This window comes from Apus apus, chromosome 13 (genome assembly GCF_020740795.1).
Source record: "Apus apus isolate bApuApu2 chromosome 13, bApuApu2.pri.cur, whole genome shotgun sequence".
Taxonomy (NCBI): domain Eukaryota; kingdom Metazoa; phylum Chordata; class Aves; order Apodiformes; family Apodidae; genus Apus; species Apus apus.
Genome location: NC_067294.1, coordinates 14,752,685 through 14,773,245, shown reverse-complemented (window position 1 = coordinate 14,773,245; position 20,561 = coordinate 14,752,685). Strand labels below are relative to the sequence as shown.

The following is a 20,561-nucleotide window of genomic DNA, read 5'->3' as shown; positions in this document are numbered from 1 at the left end:
GATTACACTTTTGAGATACGTTTTGTTTAGATTAATAGATTGGCTTGTCCCTGTGCAAGATTATGCTCTTCTGGGAGACGGTTTTTACCACCTGGCTGGTGGGGAAGGTGTGCTCCCCCACCCTGAACCTTTTGCTGATGGTTATTAGCTGCCTATGACTGTGCCCCACTTACAGCACCAAGAGTGCCCTAGGCAGGGAGGGGAGATAAGGCATCGCTGCTAACCAGAGCTCCCTGCCCCCTCAAGAAGTGGGGCACCAATGGGATGGGCATGGGGAGGCTGACTGGGAAACGTCACTCTAACCTTGTGGTGAATAAGAGAAGTTTAGAGCAATGCAATGTTGAAATGCTATTTATCCTGAAAAGTACCAAGAGGTGGTTCTGGCTGAGAAGGAAACATCTGTGTGTTGGTGTACACTAGCACAGCCAGCCCCAAGTGACAGCAGACCAGTCCCTGCAGGGTGTGTGCATGAGGCAACTGTGAGGAGCCAGAGCAGCACTGTGCTTGGGGCCTTGGAAATCTGCAGCAGTGATTTTCATCCTCCTTGTACTTATTCCTGTAGAACAGATTTTTGGTTGCCATATCCACGTCACCATGTATGAGTCCAACATACAGACTTGGGCAAAGTTCAGAGGCTGGTTAGGGTGTCCCATGCTGTATAGAGGCTGTGGGGAAAGGAGAGCTTTTCTGACTTTCTTCCAGGGGCAAATTCCAATTGTTTGCATCTTTCATGGCACTCTTCAAGTTCACCTTTTGTAAAAAGTAGTAGTGTAAAACCCTGTGTCTCCTCTCTGAGACAGGATAGAAAAGCAGAGCGACTCCAGTGATGCAGTTCCAGGTTTAGCCCATCCTTATTTTGTTGTGTATTTCCCTCTCTTTGATGCTTCCCAGAGACAGTACAGCAGAGTGGTGTATTTTGGAGAACAGATGCAGGGAGAGGGTTGGGCTCTCATTCCACACAATGCTAAAGATAGAGCCATGGTTCTCAGTGCAAAATTTCACATAAGAAAATGTAAAAAGCAAAACAGCCATCTCAATTTCTTTCTGGTACAGAGGCAGCAGGCTCCGGTCTCTGTGGCTAAGCAAGATTGGTCTTGAGCATGTTGTGCCTGTTTTATTTGCTGTTCTTGCACGTCTTGTACCAGTACTATTTACTGTAGGGTAATGGCTTGGTTTTCTGTTCTAATTGTATCCAGAAAGGTTGCCTAGAAATCCACCAAGCTTCCAAGGCTCACCTTCTTTACTGGAGAGGAGTGAGGAGTTTGGCTTTTTTTTTTTTTTTTTTTTTGCTTTGTTTTTATAAAAGTGCTATTATTTCACAAAGTGCTCCCCGAATGGCAGGAAATTCTTAGTGGGAAAAGTGGGATTTCATTGTTCCAGGAGTAGGCTGATGGTTATTCACTGCATGAATGGGTCTGCCACAGTCCTCTCCTGGGAAGCCCTCTGCCCTCGTGCTGACAAAGGCTGTGTAATGGAGATGGTGCAGCAGCCTGAGCCCACAGCCCCGGCCGCTCCTCAGGACGCTCCCCGCAGCACAGCCTCACACACGCTCCCCACTCACCAGCTACCCATTTTACATCATTCTACTGTCTACGCATTTTCGAGCAGCCACAGAACCTAACACAAAGAGTTTCAGTTTTTCTCATCAGCGCAAAAAGGATTTGTTGGGTTTGGACAGTGGTTGTAATGAGAAATGTAAGGGGTAAGTGGAGGGCATACCATGTGCAGCCAGCCACAAAGCCTGGCCCAGTCCCTTTGCAGCACCAGCTGATTGTACAGCCCCAGTGGGTGTACTGGGCAGAGATTTTTCATTTACCTTTTGCAGTTTAGTCTGACACATAACTATGAAAGACGGTGGCAGCTGTTTGCACTTTCTCCCTTTCCCCTGCTCCTTCTGTGCTGGTGTTGATATTTCAGTGTAGCTGAGTCATTCCAGAGGGAACCTGTGAAGCACGCAGCCGTGCTGAATCTAGGAGGGCAGCCTGGGACTGAGCCATTGCTGCTCCTGGGAGATGTGGCCCAAGCCTCAGAGGTTCCTACATGTGGGTTTTGCTCAGCTTCTCATATATTTAAGATTGAATCACAGCACTTTCCTACAAATCTGAATTGTATTTGAGGTCACAGTTACTCAGATCTGGTACTTGGTTTTCAGCTACCTCTGACTCTGGGAGAGTTTCCTTTGCATTTCGCTGATCCGTGACATTGCTAACCACAAACCCAGCTAAAATAAAGCTGATGATCCTGATGTTAGCAACACCCGATTCAGGGAAGCTGCCCAGCAGATCATGTGGTATCGTGCATTGCTCTGAGACCTTTTAGCAGTTGCCCATCTGTTGATGATACACTCTCTGATATACAGTAAAGCAAGTGAAGAGTCTGTAAAAAACACTACAAATAGAGGGTTTTCCCCCTTGCTTACCACTTAAAACAGCAGAGGTGGACTCAAGTCACAAAGCCTAAGATCAGGAAATCTCAGGTTTAAGCTTAAACAGCTCCCAGTTTTTCCTGGGAACCTCTGCACAGCAGTCTGGGATGGAAGTTATTTTAGACAGACTGCTGTACCAGTGCAAAGTGCAGTACAAATTGCTTTCAGTATTTGAACTGGCTCCTTCAGACCCAGCATGGGAATTTCTGTACAGCTCTGTGCTATGTAGCTCTCACACACAGGCTCATGATACACAAGTCTCAGAGTCACCGTACCACAGCAGTGTAATGTGAGCACCTGAAAATGTACCACAGAATTCCTGATTCATTAAGATCATCAAGTCCAACCATCAGCCCTACACCCTTGTGGCCACTAAGCCATCGCCCTAAGCACCATATCTACCTGTTTTTTGAACACCTTCAGGGATGTGTCCCCACCACTTCCCTGTTTCAGTGCCTCACCACTCTTTCAGTGAAGAAATTTTTCCTAACACCCAATCTGAACCTCTCCTGGAGCGACTTGACCCCATTCCCTCTTCTCCTATCACTAGTCACTAGAGAGAAGAGGCCAACACCCACCTCAGTTGGAAAAGACCCATGAGATCACCAAGTCCAACCATCAGCCCTACTCTACAAAGTTCTCACAAAGTTCTACAAAGTTCAGGTAGTTGTAGAAAGCAATGAGGTCTCCCCTCAGCCTTCTCCTCTCCAGGCTGAACAGCCCCAGCTCCCTCTCCTCGTAACACCTGTTCTCCAGATCCATCCTTAAAAAACTGGTGATAATTGAGGCCACTTTTTCTTTCCTTTGCCTTCTACAGTGGACTTTTCTGTGAAACTCCTCCACCGATGGTTCTGCTCCAGACAAGCCCATGTGATAACTACGAGTGCCAGAACGGGGCCCAGTGCATCGTGGCGCACCAGGAGCCCGTCTGCCGCTGCCTCGCTGGCTTTGCTGGGCAGAAGTGTGAGAAGCTCATCACAGTCAACTTTGTTGGGAAGGATTCCTATGTGGAGCTGCCATCAGCCAAAATTCGCCCTCAGGCAAACATCTCCCTCCAGGTATGTCACACACAATATCAGTTGCCAGCCCAGTGCTCTTCTATGCAACATTACATATACGTGAACATATATATACTCATTCTGAAGGAACAGGGTCTACTGGCCAAGATGCCGACAAAGTTAGCAGCTGTCTGCTCTAAAATTACTGGAAAGTTAAGGAGCAACTAAGGCACCACTGTCCCTTTGTGGACACAAATCCTGCCTCCAGAGTCTTGCCACTCTCTTATTCTGACACTGGTCACATGACTAGAAATTATTCAGGAAACCTCCCTGTCTTCTCACTGATTCACAGTGTAGTAATTAATCTTGTAGAAATTAAGGCTTAATATTAAAACACTTTTTAAAAGAGGCAGCTCTAAAGCCCATCTGGCCTTTCCGGACAGTATTTTGCTTACCCTTTTACTGTGCACATTCAGTAGATAATAGGCATAGAATTTTTTTACAGTCCTGTAGTTACACCTAAAGTTGGTTTAAGGTCTAAGGTTCAGAAGGCAATGGGAAATAGCTATCCAAGGTGCCATGCCACTACTGTAATCTTTGTGGTTGTGGGTCAAATTATTATTAAGATTATTTGTATTATTTGTATTCACATTAAACTGACCTAACAGATTTTTTAATTATTATTTTTGTTCCACTTAGTGTCCCAAAGTAAATGAGGAAATAACTTCTAGCTTTATATGTTTTCTAATGAAGAGGTGTGTGGAGCACATACTTGACATAATACGTCTCGTCCTTAAGCCACTGATTGTCAATCTGGGCTGTTTCTGTGCTAGATTCACCCTGAAAATGAAGTATAACATTTCAAACAATTTGGTTGTAGCAAGGTGGGAGTTGGTGTCCCAAGTAACAAGTGATAGAACAAGAGGAAATGGCCTCAAGTTGTGCCAGAGGAGTGAGGGTTTGCTTCTTGGAGTTTGGTTGTAATTAATATACCAATGTCAAGACATGGGAAAGAGAACTAAATTTCCACAGTAAAAAAAGATTTTTAAAAGATAGTTCCTGCAAAGTTTGTTTTAATGAAAGAAATCTGTAATTAGTATTGATCTGTTCTTGAAAATTTACCTTTTCTTTCTTCATATATGTTTGAAACTCCGGTTTTTCTTAAAAATCTCCCTTTGCTTACTATCACAAGAGATTCTAAAATATGGCTCCCAAAGGTTCCAAATACTGTAGGTCAACTTTAAAGCTGAAAATCTGGACATTGCCTTTTCAAGTGTACAAAACAAGTTACATTAGCCATAGCTTGAAGAATAAAAGGGATTATTACAGAAAGCACATGAAGATCATATTCTCATTTCTTGTTTCCCAGGCTGAATATTATTCTTGCATCCAGTAATTAATCACTATTGAATTGATTACTAAGCAAGAAATCTCAATAAATATGCACTGTGAAAATGTCAGGCAGGTTGTATCCAAAATTCCATCCTTTTTTTTTTTTTTTTTCTTCCCCTTCTTTTGTCCTTTAGGGATATTTGAGAGCTGGAGACTGGGGAAGTGGAGTCCTTGTTTTTTGATTCAGTGAACAAGATATTTTTTTTCCTTGATGTACATCAAAGCAAGAGGGACAAGGGCTACTCTATTCTTCCTGGCCCTCTAAATGTCCCATCTGAAACCAGCATAACTTGCTAATAACTTGGATTGAGTGAAGAATTCATGCTTATGCTAAATGTGAGAATAGATCCTTTTTTCCTTCTTTGTGATCATAGAAAGTCTGTGAACAGATCGGCACCTGCTGAAATTTGTTTGCTTGTTATTGTGACACACTCCTGCTACTGCCAGAGTTGATTTTCTAAACCTCCACTTCAAGCTAGGGTAGTAGCTGAGAAATAAATTCATGTGTCACCAAAAATACAGCAACAGTCTATTGACAGGGATCAAATAAATTGCAGCTTTTACCTCCTGAAAACTGGTTCTCACCTGAAACAAAGGAGCCATCCCTTAGTGGGAGGCTGACCTGATTGTGTATGAGCCCACTCCATGTCCCCAAGACCTTTTTGTGCCTCGTGGCCCTTGCTCTTGTTGATGCTCATATATATGATTTATTAAATAATATTTTAATTGCAGATATTATGTTGGTATTATTTTTAATACAGGTTTAATTATTTTTTAATCATTCTGAAACAACTTTGCCTGTTTATTAATGTTTCACAGGTAGCAACAGACAAGGACAATGGCATCTTATTATACAAAGGAGACAACGATCCTTTGGCTCTGGAGTTGTACCAAGGACACGTGAGGCTCATCTACGACACGCTGAACTCTCCACCTACCACAGTATACAGGTAAACAGCTAAGCTTCACCAAGACAGCTGATTTCCAAAAAAGATAGAGAGGTAGGAATTTTCTAAGAAATGCAAATGGGAGAAGAACCTTTTCTTTACTTCACTGTATCTCTTTTGTGTGTGTTGTTAAATAAGAAAATCAGAACAGACTTAGCTAGAGGTTTCATGGTAAAAAATAGGCATTTATTGGCAATACCAGTGATACCTTGTCCTACTGTGACTGCAGAAATATGTTGTGCTGATGTGAGATATGCTGCTCATGTCTTCTACTGCTCCCCTAGCAGCCCTCTCCCCAGGTTAACTCTCTTTGGATTACTTTTAAGCCCTGTTGCTCCAGTTTGTTCTGTGTAAACATACAGTTGTGACCACATGGAGCCCTTTTGGGTTTGGTGTGGTTTCATGGCATTGTGGATGCAGAAGAGCTGGATTTCCCAGCCCACCTCATTCTTTAAGGAAGAGCATCCTGTTGGCACAAGTGAAAGGATGTCATCAGATACCACTAGTCAGAGTGTTGCTTGTACATTTTTTTTGACAGTTTTCTCAGCACTTGGTAAAACTTGAAACATGAGTCTTCCATGCTTCCACAGGAGCATGGTAGCTGTGCAGAGCTTTAAGGAGAATGGTGATTTGTTTAGGAAAATGAGAAAATTTTCCCTGTATGAAAGCAAATTGGATAATGCTAGTGCAGGGGTGCCACTAGGAAGAGCAATCACTTGTCCTCTGTAGGAATGAAACAAGTAGTTTTCACCAGCTGGATAGATGTGAAAAATTTCCCTGTGTGTGGCTGCTAATCTTAATTGATTTCAAATCAGTGCAAAGCTGAGGTTGTTTAACAGTTTTAGGCTACTAATTAGAACACAGGGAAAAGCTCATGATGTGTGGGCAACACAGGGGGTGATGATGGGTGTGGATGCTTGCTCTCTGTTGTCAAGGGCTGAGCGGTGCAGTGACAAGAGCTGTTGCAACCACTACAACAGTTTAGGGACCTGGCTAAGCTTCTGGAAGTGGTGAGCAGCAATGTCCTCATTATTCCTGCGCCCTTCATATTGATCAAGGAGGAGGTCTCCATTCAGACTGACACCTCATTACCATAAGATTAATGGCCTGTTTGCTACATTTTGTACTGTGTGATCAGTTGAGATGGGAAAGAAGCTGCTTAATACAATGCCCTTTCTGAAATGTCACTCTAATCTTTTATTAGTTTAAGGAGTGGAGCAAAATGGGATTAGCATGGAGCTTGATGGGAAAAGATGAGGTTGATTGAGAAAAACTGTAGCTAAAGAATGTCCAAAAGGGCCTCTAAATAGATTAAAATACTTGTTTTCCTTAAGGGCTGGGGAATGGAGAGGAAACCCGCCTCTCTCCTTAAGGGTAGAAGGCATGAGTGGAACTAGTTTGACCTCCCTATATATCTTGTTTGACTTTTAGCAAAGGTCTAAGCTCTGGCTAACACATGGTCTCCAGCTTGGCACTGAGTTTTGACAGGGAAACACCAAACAATGGAAAATCCTGCATTTCCTTTAGTAGCTTGGACAGTGGTCAATCACTTCCATTATTCAGCCACTGGCCATAATTTCTAAGTTTTGTTGGTAATACCTCTGGGTGATTTAGAGGCTCTCTCCAGGGAAATGAGTATTTTTATACCTGGTACTGGCTCCCATGAGTTTATCTGTACTTTTAATTATATTGTCTCCTAACTTGCATTTTGATTAAATGAATAGCTGGTTCAGTGTGATGCATTTTACCTAAACTTTAAGAAGTTTGGAACTCTTCCTCAACTTCTACAATTTTTCATTTTTTTTTTTTTTAAAAAAGATTACTAGGAGAACCTGAAACATTCAGACCCTAGCCTCACCCTTGGTAAAAGCATTTGGTTTCTCCATTGCCTGCTACTTGCTGCCTTGTTTAGATGCCTCATTTAAATCTCAATTTTAGCAGAAGTGGACTATTTGCCTTTGAGAAGCTCTACTGAAACACTATAAGGTTAATTTTCACAGGCAATATCAGGCACTGCTGTCCTCCGAAGGGTCCACTCCTTGGAAGAGATGAGCAGTGTATTGGCTCTTGTTTTTCCTCAGAAAAATCTGCCAAAAGTGGAGGAGGCCTTAAAATACTGCTTGGTGGGAACTGTGCCAGCTACAGCTGCAGGAAATCTGTAAATGACCCCGTCCTGTGTTGTAACTGAGATGTTTTGCTGGCTATTTCAGGTGCTCCCATGATGGGATGTGGGAAGGCATTGGCAAGCCATGTTATCTGTAATTCTTCATCAGAATCTCCATGATAAGGTTTATTAATAGTACTTAAGAACATTAAAATTATCAAAATACTTGGCTAATACATGTAATATCCTGTAGGGATAAGATAAAACCTGTTGTCAGACAGGAAGTCAGCACTGAGTAAGGCATCTTTGGTGGTGGTTTTCAGTAGTGTTCAGCAGAAGGATTCTGGGAGGATGAAGTACAAAATGTGTTGCCTTGCAATACTTCCCCAGCCCCTTAGCATACAGCCAGGGTTTGTGCCTGTAAGGCAGGTTGTCTATGGCTGTTGGAGTGGACCTGTTTCTACACCTTAGTTGCTCCTTTGAGCAGGGTTCAGAAAAACTGCAGAACAAAGTTAATCTGCAAAAGCCCGAAATTAACATTCAGATTTGCTTTACATGTTTTCATTACAATGTTGTGGCACTGGAGTTTTCCTGTAGTCAGAAAAAGGTCAGCAAATGTCCAGTGGAAAAGACTACCTAAAATCTGTTGTCATTTATCATCAAGTTAGAAAGAAATACAATTAAGGCATGAATATGCAATGATTGAACTTGCCTTTTTAAAAGAAAAGCTGACTGGTCTGTTACTGGAACTCCTCACTTTTAAGCTGCAGAATAATAGTTTCCTGGATTTCATAGTAAACATCATACAGAAGATCCATTTTTCAAGTAGGATTCCTGTTTGTTGTTTCTTTTATTCTATTTAATTATTCTGAGGAAGCATAAGTGAGAACACAAGTCTGTTTCTGAGTGCTTTACTGACCTCCTGGTTTTTGCACTGGTGAGAGTGGCTCTTCCATGTCATGACAGTGCTTAGTACTGAGCCAGCAGTGAGTTCTTAATACAAAGCAACTCTTACACAGCTACCTCACCTTAATTTAAAGACACCAACTGATGAGGAATGTGCTGCTTTTATTTACCACCATGCTTCAATGGTTGAAAGCTTGAATTAGCAAAGATAATGTAATTCTGTAGTTTCAGCATTAAGCCATTGACACTGGGATCTCTTTAACTGCATTCTATAGGGAGAGCTTCCTATTTTCAGTCTTTTTCCCTACATCTTTTCCATACTTTCAATTTTTTTCTGATAGGCTTTATGCTACTACACACTCCTATTGATTTGGATGCTAAATTAATCTTTCCTAATAGAAATTTAAAATAGAAATTTGACACAAACTATTGATGTGATTTCCTCCAGAGTTCCCAGATTGCTGTGTTGCATACAGACTGTCATATCTGGTATAGAGCAAGATGCAGACACCATTGTTATAAAATCACGTTTTCCTGCAGGCTTCCTGATAGCAGTGAGAAAGGAGGCAGTTAGGAAAATACAATATTTAATTGTATTTGTCTTTCTGCAGAGCTCTCACTCAAATTACATTACAATTCCTTTTAGAAGTATTCTTGCATAATGTTTTTTCCAAAATGTTACATAATTGCAAATATTTCTTATAGATTGTATCATGCAGTTCTCATGGTCTGGCTAATTCTTACAGAACAGAGATGGATCTTCCTGTGGTTAAAGCAAATGGCCTGAAATAAGGGAGCTTAAATTCTTACTGGATCTGCCTTATGTGAGATGACTGAGGGATGAAAAATGAAATCTGGCTGTCTGTGCACAGAAAGTACAGAAATACACTGAAAATAGAAAAAGTGTTTCAGAAATGTGTTGTGAGTCTCTGGAAGGTGAGATTCCTTCTCCCTCCAGGCTGTGGAGCAGGACGAGGCTCTTATCCCAGATTTATTTACAAACTCCCTGTGTTGCTCCACACCACTCAGCCTCTGCCTGTGGTGGCTGGAGCCTGGGAGCAGCCCGTGCAACCACCGGCTCTCATCATCCAACAACAGGTTCCTGGCCATGCTGCTCCAAAGAAGTGAACTTGGAAGTACTCAAGGATTTTCGTCCTCTACTTAGATTTCATAGACTTATCCGTGCTTCTGGTACTGAGGTTGAACAGTTGCTTTGGTGACGGAAGAATTTTCACATCTTCCAAAAAATATGAGATGGGATTTTTGTGTAATTACCTCTCTGTAGCTGCAATTGCTTATCTGTAAAAAAAAGCCTAGCAGGCTTCACCACTAATTCACTGCCTTTGTAGAGAGGAATTATTCTTAGGATCATTATTAGAGCTTGTCAAACCCAGTTTTCACCAAAAGTCTCTTTGCAGAGCTCACTGCATGACTGGTCCTTTCCTTTCTAATACCTTCATAGTCTGCAGCTTGTGCTGTGCCTGTCCCTCGTGGGATTCCTGTTTGATACTTCTGGATGGTCTCTAAAGTGATTGTTTTTCAGAGATTTCTATGAGACATCACTAAGCTCTTGACAATTCTGTATATTTGAAATTAATTTTATTATCTCCATCACACACTCTTGTTTTTTCAGGTACTCCTTAGGGACTTTGCATCGAATATAATGAAAGAAACTGGTATTAATCTCTGAACTGCACAGTAAAAGTTATGAAATTTGAATGTACTTATACATCTTGCAAGAGCCCAGGCAAAGAATAATAATTTTTTTGCCGTTATAAAGGACTCTGGTGTATTTGAATGGGATAAAAAACCCCAAGTATGTTAGTTCTCATCAAACTACAAATATTGCATTTCCCTAGTTTTTCTTGGATTTTTGTGTAGTAGGACAGTGAAAATATAAGGCCAAGACCTTAAAATGTCAACTTTTATCATTAGGTTCAGAATCAAATATTTACTTTCATGAAATTCAGAAACTTTCTTCTGCTGAAATGAAGCTTAAGAAGGGTAAAGTTTTGTCCTTTAGGCTGCCTGAGGACTTAGCAGGCAAATTCTTGCTAAGCTGAATTCTTTTTTTTTCTCTATAAATCTCCTTGGTATCTCTTGCAAGAATGACAGGTTCTCATCTCCCCTCTCTCTCCTTGCCTCTGCCTACCTCATTCCCCTCAGTGTAATATCTGAGTAACCAGAAACCCTGTGCTGCAGACCCAGAGCTTCATTTGTAACCTTACATGTGTTTCAGAGTGAGATGTTTTACCAGAAGGCAGCAAAACCTTTCACAAAGCAGGCTGGCATTGGCGTGTGTGTGTACCAGGGACAGGAAGGTAGAAAAAGGCCATCTAATGCCACTTGCCCCGTGTTAGTGACAAAAATACAAGTTACATTTTCTGACTTCCAGGTCACCATCTTCAGGGCCCAAAATCTGGGGCTACTGGTCTAAGCTGCAGGCAGATGTCCCCTGCCAGCAGCAGCAGGGCTGCACCAGCACACCTGGGTGCTGCCAGCCTGCAGGGGCTGCTGACTTGCCCTAACACCCATGCCTGAGGGAGGGGCACGCGTGGCTTTATCTTCCTCCTCAGCACTAGCCATTGAGCTCAGGAGAACTTACACTACAGTCTGTGAACTAGACTGTATTGGACGCTTGACAGGATTATGCCTAAAGATGGAAAGCAGATCCATCCGTTATGACACATTGTTTTTTTGCAGTATAGAGTGTTGGCCATTCAGAAGTATTTTCAATAGCACCAAGAAGGAAGATGTTTGCTTTTGGAAGCTTGCTGAACTCTAGAAGTAGCTCAGTGCCTTGCAGGTACTCATGTTGACAGTAGTCTTGGGTTTATATAAAAATGAATGGTGAAGCCAAAAGTTGTTATTTACAGTGATTTGACTATGACTAAAAATAATGTAGTTCTATCAGCAAAAGAAAATGGCTGATGAAAATGCAGAAACCCATGTTATAGATGAAGATTTTTTCCTGTCAAAATCAGTAGCTGGGTTGAGTTTTATCCAGTTCAGTTCAAGCCTTCAAACTGTCCAGCCAAGCCCAAAGTAACTGTGAAATAAGAACTATATCTTCCACCCCAACAGATAACCTGATTTAGTCATCGCTCGTTCTGTAACATGGTCACACTATTTCTTTTGAGAGCATCAGTGACACCGTGACAGTGCTCGTGGCAATTCCTGAGCCTTTGTAAATTAGTGCCCATGTAAGTCCACCTTCTGAGCAGTCAGTTTGGCTTCTGCATGTTGAAATCATGCTTTTGTGCTGAACTCTTTCCAGTGAGTAACTGGGAGAAAAGTGTGCAAAAGTGTTTTTGAAGGTATTTTCTTGCTATAGCACAGGCCGTTAGGCCAGTATTGCCAAAGCTGGTTAATACTGATTACATCAGAGTAAGGTTGAAGTGTTCTTGTAATATACAATGATGGAATAAACATAATCATAGTCAAAATTACTTTATAAACTTCCCATGCGCTAATGACTTGCTCCTGTCTTGAATTGTGAAGATTTTGCATTACAACAAAATGTAGCAAGCTAATGTGACGTTTAATTTTTTTCTGCCCGTAAATTTCTTGTAACCATGATGACTAACACAAAGTTTAGATGTGTACTATGTGTGGTAGATTTATATCCCCTTCATACCAAGCACCAGGCTCTGGAGTCAATTGGTACAGTCTCTGTTAGATGTGCATGCAGAGCTGGCACTGAGGGTGATCACAGAGGTGCAACATGGCTCTGTGCACAATTCTTTCAGTGCTTCTTCCCCATATAGAAATGTGACCCACAGCTCGGCTTTTGCCACCATGCCCCACTGCTGCTGGAAAAGGTGGGTTTGGTACCAGCTACTCTGGTTTGTCAAATAGCAACAGATCTTGTTTATTTTTGTGGGGGGAGAGGTAGGTAAATTGCTACAAATGAGGTGGAAACAATTTCATTTCCTGGCCATTCATCAGGTTTTTAAATAGAAACAACTTTTTTTTTTTTTTTTTTTTTTTTTTCCTCAGGCTTAGCCTCCAATTTCAGATAAAACCCATCATTGTGTCTGTCATTCTAATTGGAAGCACTTTTAACTATATTCGGTAGTGGCACTGGTCCCTGCTGCTAAATGGTAGATGCCTTTGTTTTTTCCAGAGAGGAAAAGGGGATAGGTGCTGTAAAGTATAGCCCCTGGTGACATGGCTCTGTGAAGACACTTGGCAGATTTTCTCATCAGAGCCTGAGATTTGATACCCAGTTGAATGGCAGAGATGTTTTGTATGGTTTGATACAGCACTAAACTGTAAGCCTGAGCACCCTGCTCTGTTCCCAGTGCTGGGGGGCAGGGGCTGTGCCACACACCTGGACACACACCGCCCCGCCGCTCTGCTGCTGCTGTGCCAGGGCCTGCCTTCCTCTGCACCGTTTGCAGTGTCACCTCTTTAAGGATAACTGATTGAAGGAATAGCATTGCAGAATCTGTAAGTGATTGTTTTTACACTCAGCATTTACTGGGTTTGTTATTGTCTATGCTGCATGTTACAGTAAAGACCCTGAGAGTGGGACACTGTGAGAACTCCCTGAAAATAAGGAGTGTTTACTGTCGCCACGAATCTGACCCTTTTATGAATAACCTAGGGAAAGGGGTCAGGATTGTGTTAACTGCACGTTGCAGAGGTATAAAAAAGGTCCTTGCTTTTCCCTCAGAAGGTCTGTAACACAATAACTTTCACTGTTGGCAGGGGTACTGCAGCAATTGAATTATGACTGGAAATTAGATATGCATAGCCTGGCCAAACGATCATTAAGGGAGATACGGTAATCAGCTGCTGGTGTTTAAGGGCTGTAAACACCAAGAAGAGAAAGATGGTTTATTTGGGTGGTCTACAGAGTTGTAAGTAGGAGAAAAGGTATAAAACTAAGCATATGAAAATGGAAGTATCAAGGAAAAAAGAAATCTTAATGTTGGGTGCTCTCAGCCTAGGAGACCTAACACCCGAGTCATGTAAAACAGGACTGAACAGACAAAAGGGAGTATATTTTAAGCTGAAAGTGAACTTGAGTGCTTTAATATATTTCTTTCACCTCTTATTTCTCTAGCCTTGTGTTTCATTAGCATTTTCATCTTTTTTTCTCAACATGTGGTTTTTATTTGGCTTCTGAAGATGATAGTGCTTGAAGTGATGTGTTAGTGTAGCGGCAGCACAAACACTACTGCAATTACGATTTTGCCTTTGTTGCCATGGAGAAGTTTAAATCTATTTTGAGCAAAAGACTGATTATAACGAACTAAGGGCAGGAAGTAACTGTAGCTTGGAAAGGTGAAAAACCATCACCATTGATGCCTGAGGTCAGTCTCGCACAGTATAAGTTTCACGGCTCCCAATCCCCAACATCTCAGTGCAGTTCCCTGCAGCTCTCACCTTGCGTTCCTTGATTTTGGTACCTCCTCTCTGGTGCCTGCCCTCCCCATGTGCCGTGAGCTCCTTATAAGCTCTTCCTGGACATGTATTTCTGGTTATTCTCTTCTACTGCAAATGTTTTCAAAGATTATCTAAGTTCAGCATTCTCCATGGCCTTCACTCCCCAGTCACTTGTGTTTGCTTTGTTCTGCACTTCAAGTGAAGGCACATCCCCATTAAGACAGAGGTCAGGAAAATCTGGAGACTTCAGCTAATGAATGTATGTCCTCATTTGCATAATTGATGGTTATACATTTCCTCAGTGACATGGTTTGCTGTGATACTTAAAGCTATTTTTGTTCTTGACTTCTCTGCCCTGCTGTTCCCTGCTGTCTACCACTGAAGGTACATTACATGTCAGTGTAAAAAATAACCCCAAAGCCCAAATTTTACAAGTTCAAATTGAATACTGTAATCCTTTCGTGCATTTCTGTTCACTGGCATATTTACAGTGGCTCAGCTCTACATGTCTCATGGGTTTTAAAGCAAGGGGAGTAAGTGTTTATAATATCAGTGTGTGCTTGGGGCTGGACTAGAGGGGAAAGAAAATATAGGAGAGAGAGGAGAAATAGATAAAAAATTAGAGTGGAAACCAGTTCCTTCGTATATTCCCTGAGAGATTATGTTTAATGCACATACCTTTCCCTTCATTTCTTTGTGTTCTGGAGTCTAAGCCCTTGGCAGAGGCTGTGTCCATGGCTTGTGTCCAGTCCCCTGTGCAGTAGGTCCACAGGCTCATCTTGCTGGAACTGCTGTGACAGATGAGGCCCAGTTCCCTCTGATATGGAATTGTAATGACTCCTCCATAGAGCCCTCTCCACTGGCCTGGCTCCCCTGGGAGGGCAGCTCCACACTTCCTGCCTCGGCACAGAGGGAACAGAAGGTGCCAGACCCGGGGGCCTTCTCACAAGCTTTGGAAGCTGAGCTCTCCCCACATGCCCAGTATTTTCCTCTTTTTCCTTGGCTGATCGGATCAGGTGCCATGGCCAGCCCTCAGGGACACCAATGAAAGGTTAGGATAACCTCGATGAAAATAATGTAACGGGTGGTGCAAGACACGTCAGCTGCGCTATGAGAAGATGAGTGTAATGAAGAAAGGTGAGGAGTCCTGCTGGGTGGGGAGCAGCAAGTGTGACCCCTTTGCAGAGGCAGGGCACTGGTGGGACAGCAGCTTCCCCCCCTCAGCACCAGGGAACTCCCGGGCCAGCCAGCTCCAGCTGGGATCTGCTCCCTGCCCCACTGATCCAGAGGAATCCTCCTGCCGACCCCCAGCGTTTGGCTGTGCGGTGCTTCCTTTCCCCCGAGATACGCACTTTGGGGGCATGAGGAGGGATTACGCTTGGGAGGGAACTGAAATGGTCTCTCAGTATCAAGCCTGTAACAAGACTGAAATGAGGGTCCTGTAGAGCCTGTGAGTGCAGCCTGTGCAGTGTCTGAGGAGACGGGCAGGCTGCTGGCGGCCGCACGGGAGGAATTCCTGGGTCCCGAGGAGTCTCTTCGTTTTCCATAAACCTGGTCTTTTTGGTTCCTTTTGCTGCTTACTTTTTAGCAAGTTTAATTATTAAATTATTGAAAATCCTTGCTTGCGCTTCGAACGGTTACGCTTCAAACATAATTTGTCCCTTTTTAAAAAAAAAAAAAACAACAAAACCAAAAATGTATTGTAAACTCTGGACTAGCCAATGGTGGTGGCCCAGAGCACTGCAGTTGGAAATTAGCTAAAAATTCATTAGTGTCTTCTCTGATAGCTTGGAAAAATCTCAAAATCTGGGACTTGGTTTGTTAGTGCCCTGTAGAAAAGCAGTTGGCTCAAATCTAGCAGCCCTCTGGCTTCTTCCTTCAGCTCCTGTCCCCTCTCCCTTGCTGTGCTCAGACACATTATTTTAATTTAACCCTACCGCAGGGAAACCTTCGTAGCAGGGAAGGCGTTGGGTGGTGTCAAGTCAGCTGTCAGGTGTGTGACAGGGCGAAATCTGTTTCAGCAAGGAAATTCTTTGTGGTGAGCCAAAGTAAAGCTGCCGTAGCAGCTCCGAGCAGTTCTCCTGATCCGGTGCCTGGGTGGGTGGGTGAGCAGCGCCAGGCCGGGCTGAGGGGCTGAGGTGCGGACTGAGGGGCTGAGGTGCGGGCTGAGGTGAAGGCTGAGGTGCGGGCTGAGGGGCTGAGGTGCGGGCTGAGGGGCTGAGGCGCGGGTTGAGGTGCTGAGGGCTGAGGTGCGGGCTGAGGTGAAGGCTGAGGGGCTGAGGTGCGGGCTGAGGGCTGAGGTGCTGAGGCGCGGGGTGACCGTGCGCGGGCGGGAGGCGCGAGCCCAGGCTCGTGAGGCATAAAGGCGGGAAGCGCGAGCCCGGCCGCGCGCCCACTCGGGCTCTCCGCGATGCTCTGGCGCCCCCTGGCGCTCGCGCCCGGGACCCCGCCGTGATCCCGCGTCACCCCGCAGTGATCCCGCAGTGTTCCCGACATCCCCCCGCAATATTCCCGCCATCCCCCCGCAGCTATTCCCACCATCACCCCACAATATTCCCACCATCCCCCCGCAGCTATTCCCACCATCACCCCGCAGCTATTCCCACCATCACCCCACAATATTCCCAACATCACCCCACAATATTCCCACCATCCCCCCGCAGCCCCGCACCCGCCGGCAGTGCCGGTTCAACACGCTGAGCCCATGGTCCCGGGCAGCTATTTACTTAGCACAGGCCGTGTCAGAAGGAAGAGCTCGGTAAAACCACCTGATCCCCAATAAGAACTGCATTAAGGTTTTAATAAAAGGCCTCGCAGAGCGCTGGGTCAGGAAGAGGCCCCTCCACACAAAAAGCCGAGCACAGCAAGTTTGTGCTGCGAGCTGCGTCGCGATGCACTGTGGCTTTGTTCCCTTCATCTCCAGCCAAGCCACTGTCTCCAACTGTCTCAGACGATTGCTGAGTCTCCTAAAGGCCCAGATACATAAGAGGCTCTGAGGAGAGTTCATGTAGCATTTCTCTCACCGCTGGTTTCTCCTCCAGTGTTGTCTCCATCTCTCTCGAAATCCAAAGGCATTGTAACGTCTTTCTGTCAACAACAGCAGTAAGTGCTTTAACACAAGTGTCTTCTGGCTGGGGGTTTTCTGCCATCCTGGCTGTCCACATCCAGCTTTTCTGTCATGTGTTTGGATCTTCTTAAAAAGCAAATGAGTGCTTTGCCTGTTTTGGTTTCATCTGCTTCACAAAACTGCAGTGTTGGGTGATGGCTGTAAATTACTTTGTTTCTCAAAATCCAGGGAAAGATTATTTGAATCCAGAGTTAAACAGTGAAGAACTTGAAATTGAATAATATCAACCACTTTACCTGCAGACAAGGACCTCTCACTTCCTTTCTGGAGAAAATACCAGCTCTGGGTATGCTGAAAGGTGTGAGTCCCATGTGTGGTGGCTGCTTCCACTGCCAGGACACACAGACTTTTTTTTTTCTGTCCGTTACTCAAGGCAGGATCTGGAAACAGCACACACTGTGGAGGAGTCAGTGATTCATGCCTATGAAATCCTGGCCCAGGGAAGAGCCAGCCCTGCCAGACGTGATAATGTTGTCCTCTGACAAATGGTCATAGCTTGGCCTTCTTCAGACAGCAATGCAGTTTTGTGCATTCGCTTCAGATACCGATCCCACCGGGGAAGGGTTCCCTGTCGTTCAGCCTTCCATCCCACCCCCTCAGTGCTCAGCTGTCAGAGCTGGTGGGTTTTGGCCACACTTCTTCCCTTCACTGGCACTTCTGCACAGAGGAGCAATTACAAACAGGCATTTCCGTTTATCTCGCACCTTTCAGCTGGGAGCCTGAGTACTTCACCCACATGAATCAACCGCTGCAACACCACAGTTAGATATGCCAGGGAGCACACAGGGATCACCCAGTCAGCACGTTGCTGTAACACAGCTGCTTCTTGTAATGTGGCAGATACTTAGGATTCAAGAATATCTAAACAGAAAGTTTGGACCAGCTGTTTTCAAGCTCGTTTGAGTTGTCAATCCATAAAGTAGGCTGCTAGAGGTGTGGGCCCCAATACAGCAGACTCGGGTACAGTGATGACAGACTCGCTGTTCTGAGATGCAGGCACCACATCCCCTTTGGGAAGGAGTCCAGCATGAGTCCTCAGCCCTTATCCTGGCCCACACAACTCGCTGCCCTTGCCGTGGCCCTGACATAGCTGTGTTTTGAGCCAGACTGGGTACAGGATGAACTAGATCGCGATTTTTTTTTTCATACAATGTCATCTTTATTTTGTTCTGAAAAAAACCACTTCATACAGTACCACCAGCCCCAGGTTCTCAAGACCTTGCTCTGTGGGGCACTCTTGCCATCCAGCCCCAACCCAGCCACTTTCCTGCAGGTCAAGGAGAAGCAGCTCAGCCAGCAGAGCTTTCCTGGGAGCTGTTCTGTGGCAGAACTAAGTTACGTCCCACTTATGTAAAGCCAGGCAATAAAAGTGCTCACATACTGCTGTCATCTTATAATCTGTGTAATCTTATGTGAACTTTTAAAGGCATATGTGTTCGTGATTCATCCCAAAAACCTGTGGGGTAGTAGAGGCACATTTGCTCAGTTCTGAAACAGCAGTGTGCTCTTCTTAAACAAGCACATCCTCAGAAACACCCACAGTGCTGACTTTCTGCCTGACATTGCTCATGTATAATTGGTTATGTCAGGTCTACTGTAAAACACTACAAAAACAGAACTCCTTCCAGAAACAATTAAATGCTGGTAATTTCCAAGTCATGTAGTATGTTTCTGGAGTTGAGGTCCTGTTTCCATGCTTATAGTGGCCTCACACATTAGCTATGCAGGCCTGGTTGCTGAAGATGGGCAGCAGGTCACCTAGCTTGAGAGGTGGACCCTGCTAAAAGGTGATTCATCCTCAGAGATGAGTCGCTCCTTAAATGTGCCGGTTCCTCTCCACTGACAGAAAAGAGAATCTGGGTAAATAGCTCAGAGACTTCTACACTGCAGCTGTATCAAACACCTGAAGGAATCTGAGCTTTGGCTTTGTAACTTACTGAGAGAAGATGCTGATCTTCTGGGCCATTCAAATGAGCTAAAACCCACCCTTAAAACTAAGCTTTTACATGTTAATGTGGTATTTACCACTTGTGCAGCAATCTCAAATCCAGATTGTTAGCTAAGCAGTATCTCAAGATGCTAAATCCCACAGTTGGTGTTTTCTGTCCTTATCCTTATGTAACAGAACCACCACCCAGCTAGTGAGACTGCTGGGAGGAGTTTGGAAATGGGTCCTTGCAGACCAAACTGAAGATGTGTTGGCAACACTGGCATGTAGGCAGTTTCCATAGCCCACAGTCCACTTTGGGCTGTAACCACTCCTGCTATTAGGCTGTCATGATGCACTGGTGTTTGCAGTGTATGGAACAGAGGCTGTACCATTTCATTACATCTACAGCCACGGAAAACTGCCATCACCTCAGTAACTACCAGACTCATTTGAAACCCTCTTTGCTCAGGAGCAGGTAATCCTACCCTTGCTCCTCCTCCCTTTTAGGAGTGCATGAAGCTATCAAATTCTTTTAGAGAATTTTAACAGGCAGCATAAAAACTTGAGAGCTGAAGCTGCCCTGAACATAAAAAATGATAGTATGATGCAGATTGACTTGTAACCACTGCATCTTTCAGTTGCTGGGAGACTGAACTGGGAATGAAGGTGAAGACTAGCAAAGAGCTGTTGAGTTACCTGACTCACTGCAGGCTTCATGCATTTGAAAAATCAGTGTTAAAAAAGCCTGAGAAATGAATAATACACAGTGCCTTTAGTATGTTGCCTGCTCAGATGACTCTGTGCTCCCTCCCTCCCACCCCCAAATTCCTACCTCAATCTACACCTAAGTGTTTCTTCAAGAGGAGTAGCAATTTTTCAGTTTTCCATGTGTTCAGGTAGGTAGGTATTGTATTGAGCAAAGTATCTCAGTCATTTATAATCCAAAACCTCCTGAATTCCTTCTCTGGTTCTAAGAAGCTCAGCCTGCCCTCATGCCTCCACATGCAGGTAGGAGACACTTCTGCTGTGAGGAGATGCTGGTTTCAGAGGCCCCTGCTGTCCCTTGCCCCAGACTGCAGCCCCTCCCTGCCCCTGGCAAAGTGGGTTTAGACTAACCACACAATAAGGAATCATGTCAGTGCTCCAGCTTGCAACATGGGTATCAAGCAGTGTGACTGAGGGGCAACAAGTCATGGCTGAGAGCACAGAACCGGCGATTTTAAGTAATTTTGTCACCAAAGCCAATAATGTAACATGTAGCTACATCCTTGCTTTTCTGCCCTGGGAAACGCAGCTGCAGCAGCTGCTCTCCTGATGAGCCACCCTCTCAAGTGTTCT

The 20,561-nt window shown here is 44.3% G+C and overlaps 1 protein-coding gene across 3 annotated transcripts in view; it reads left to right on the top strand.

Moving 5' to 3' along the window:
* The window catches only part of SLIT3 (slit guidance ligand 3), a 481,507-nt gene that overhangs the window by 451,456 nt on the left and 9,490 nt on the right, over positions 1-20,561 (top strand). For all 3 annotated transcript variants that reach the window (XM_051631304.1, XM_051631303.1, XM_051631305.1), the window contains 2 exons: positions 3,243-3,483; positions 5,635-5,765. In XM_051631304.1, coding sequence (XP_051487264.1) covers positions 3,243-3,483; positions 5,635-5,765 — 372 coding nt within the window. The remainder of the gene's footprint in view (positions 1-3,242; positions 3,484-5,634; positions 5,766-20,561) is intronic.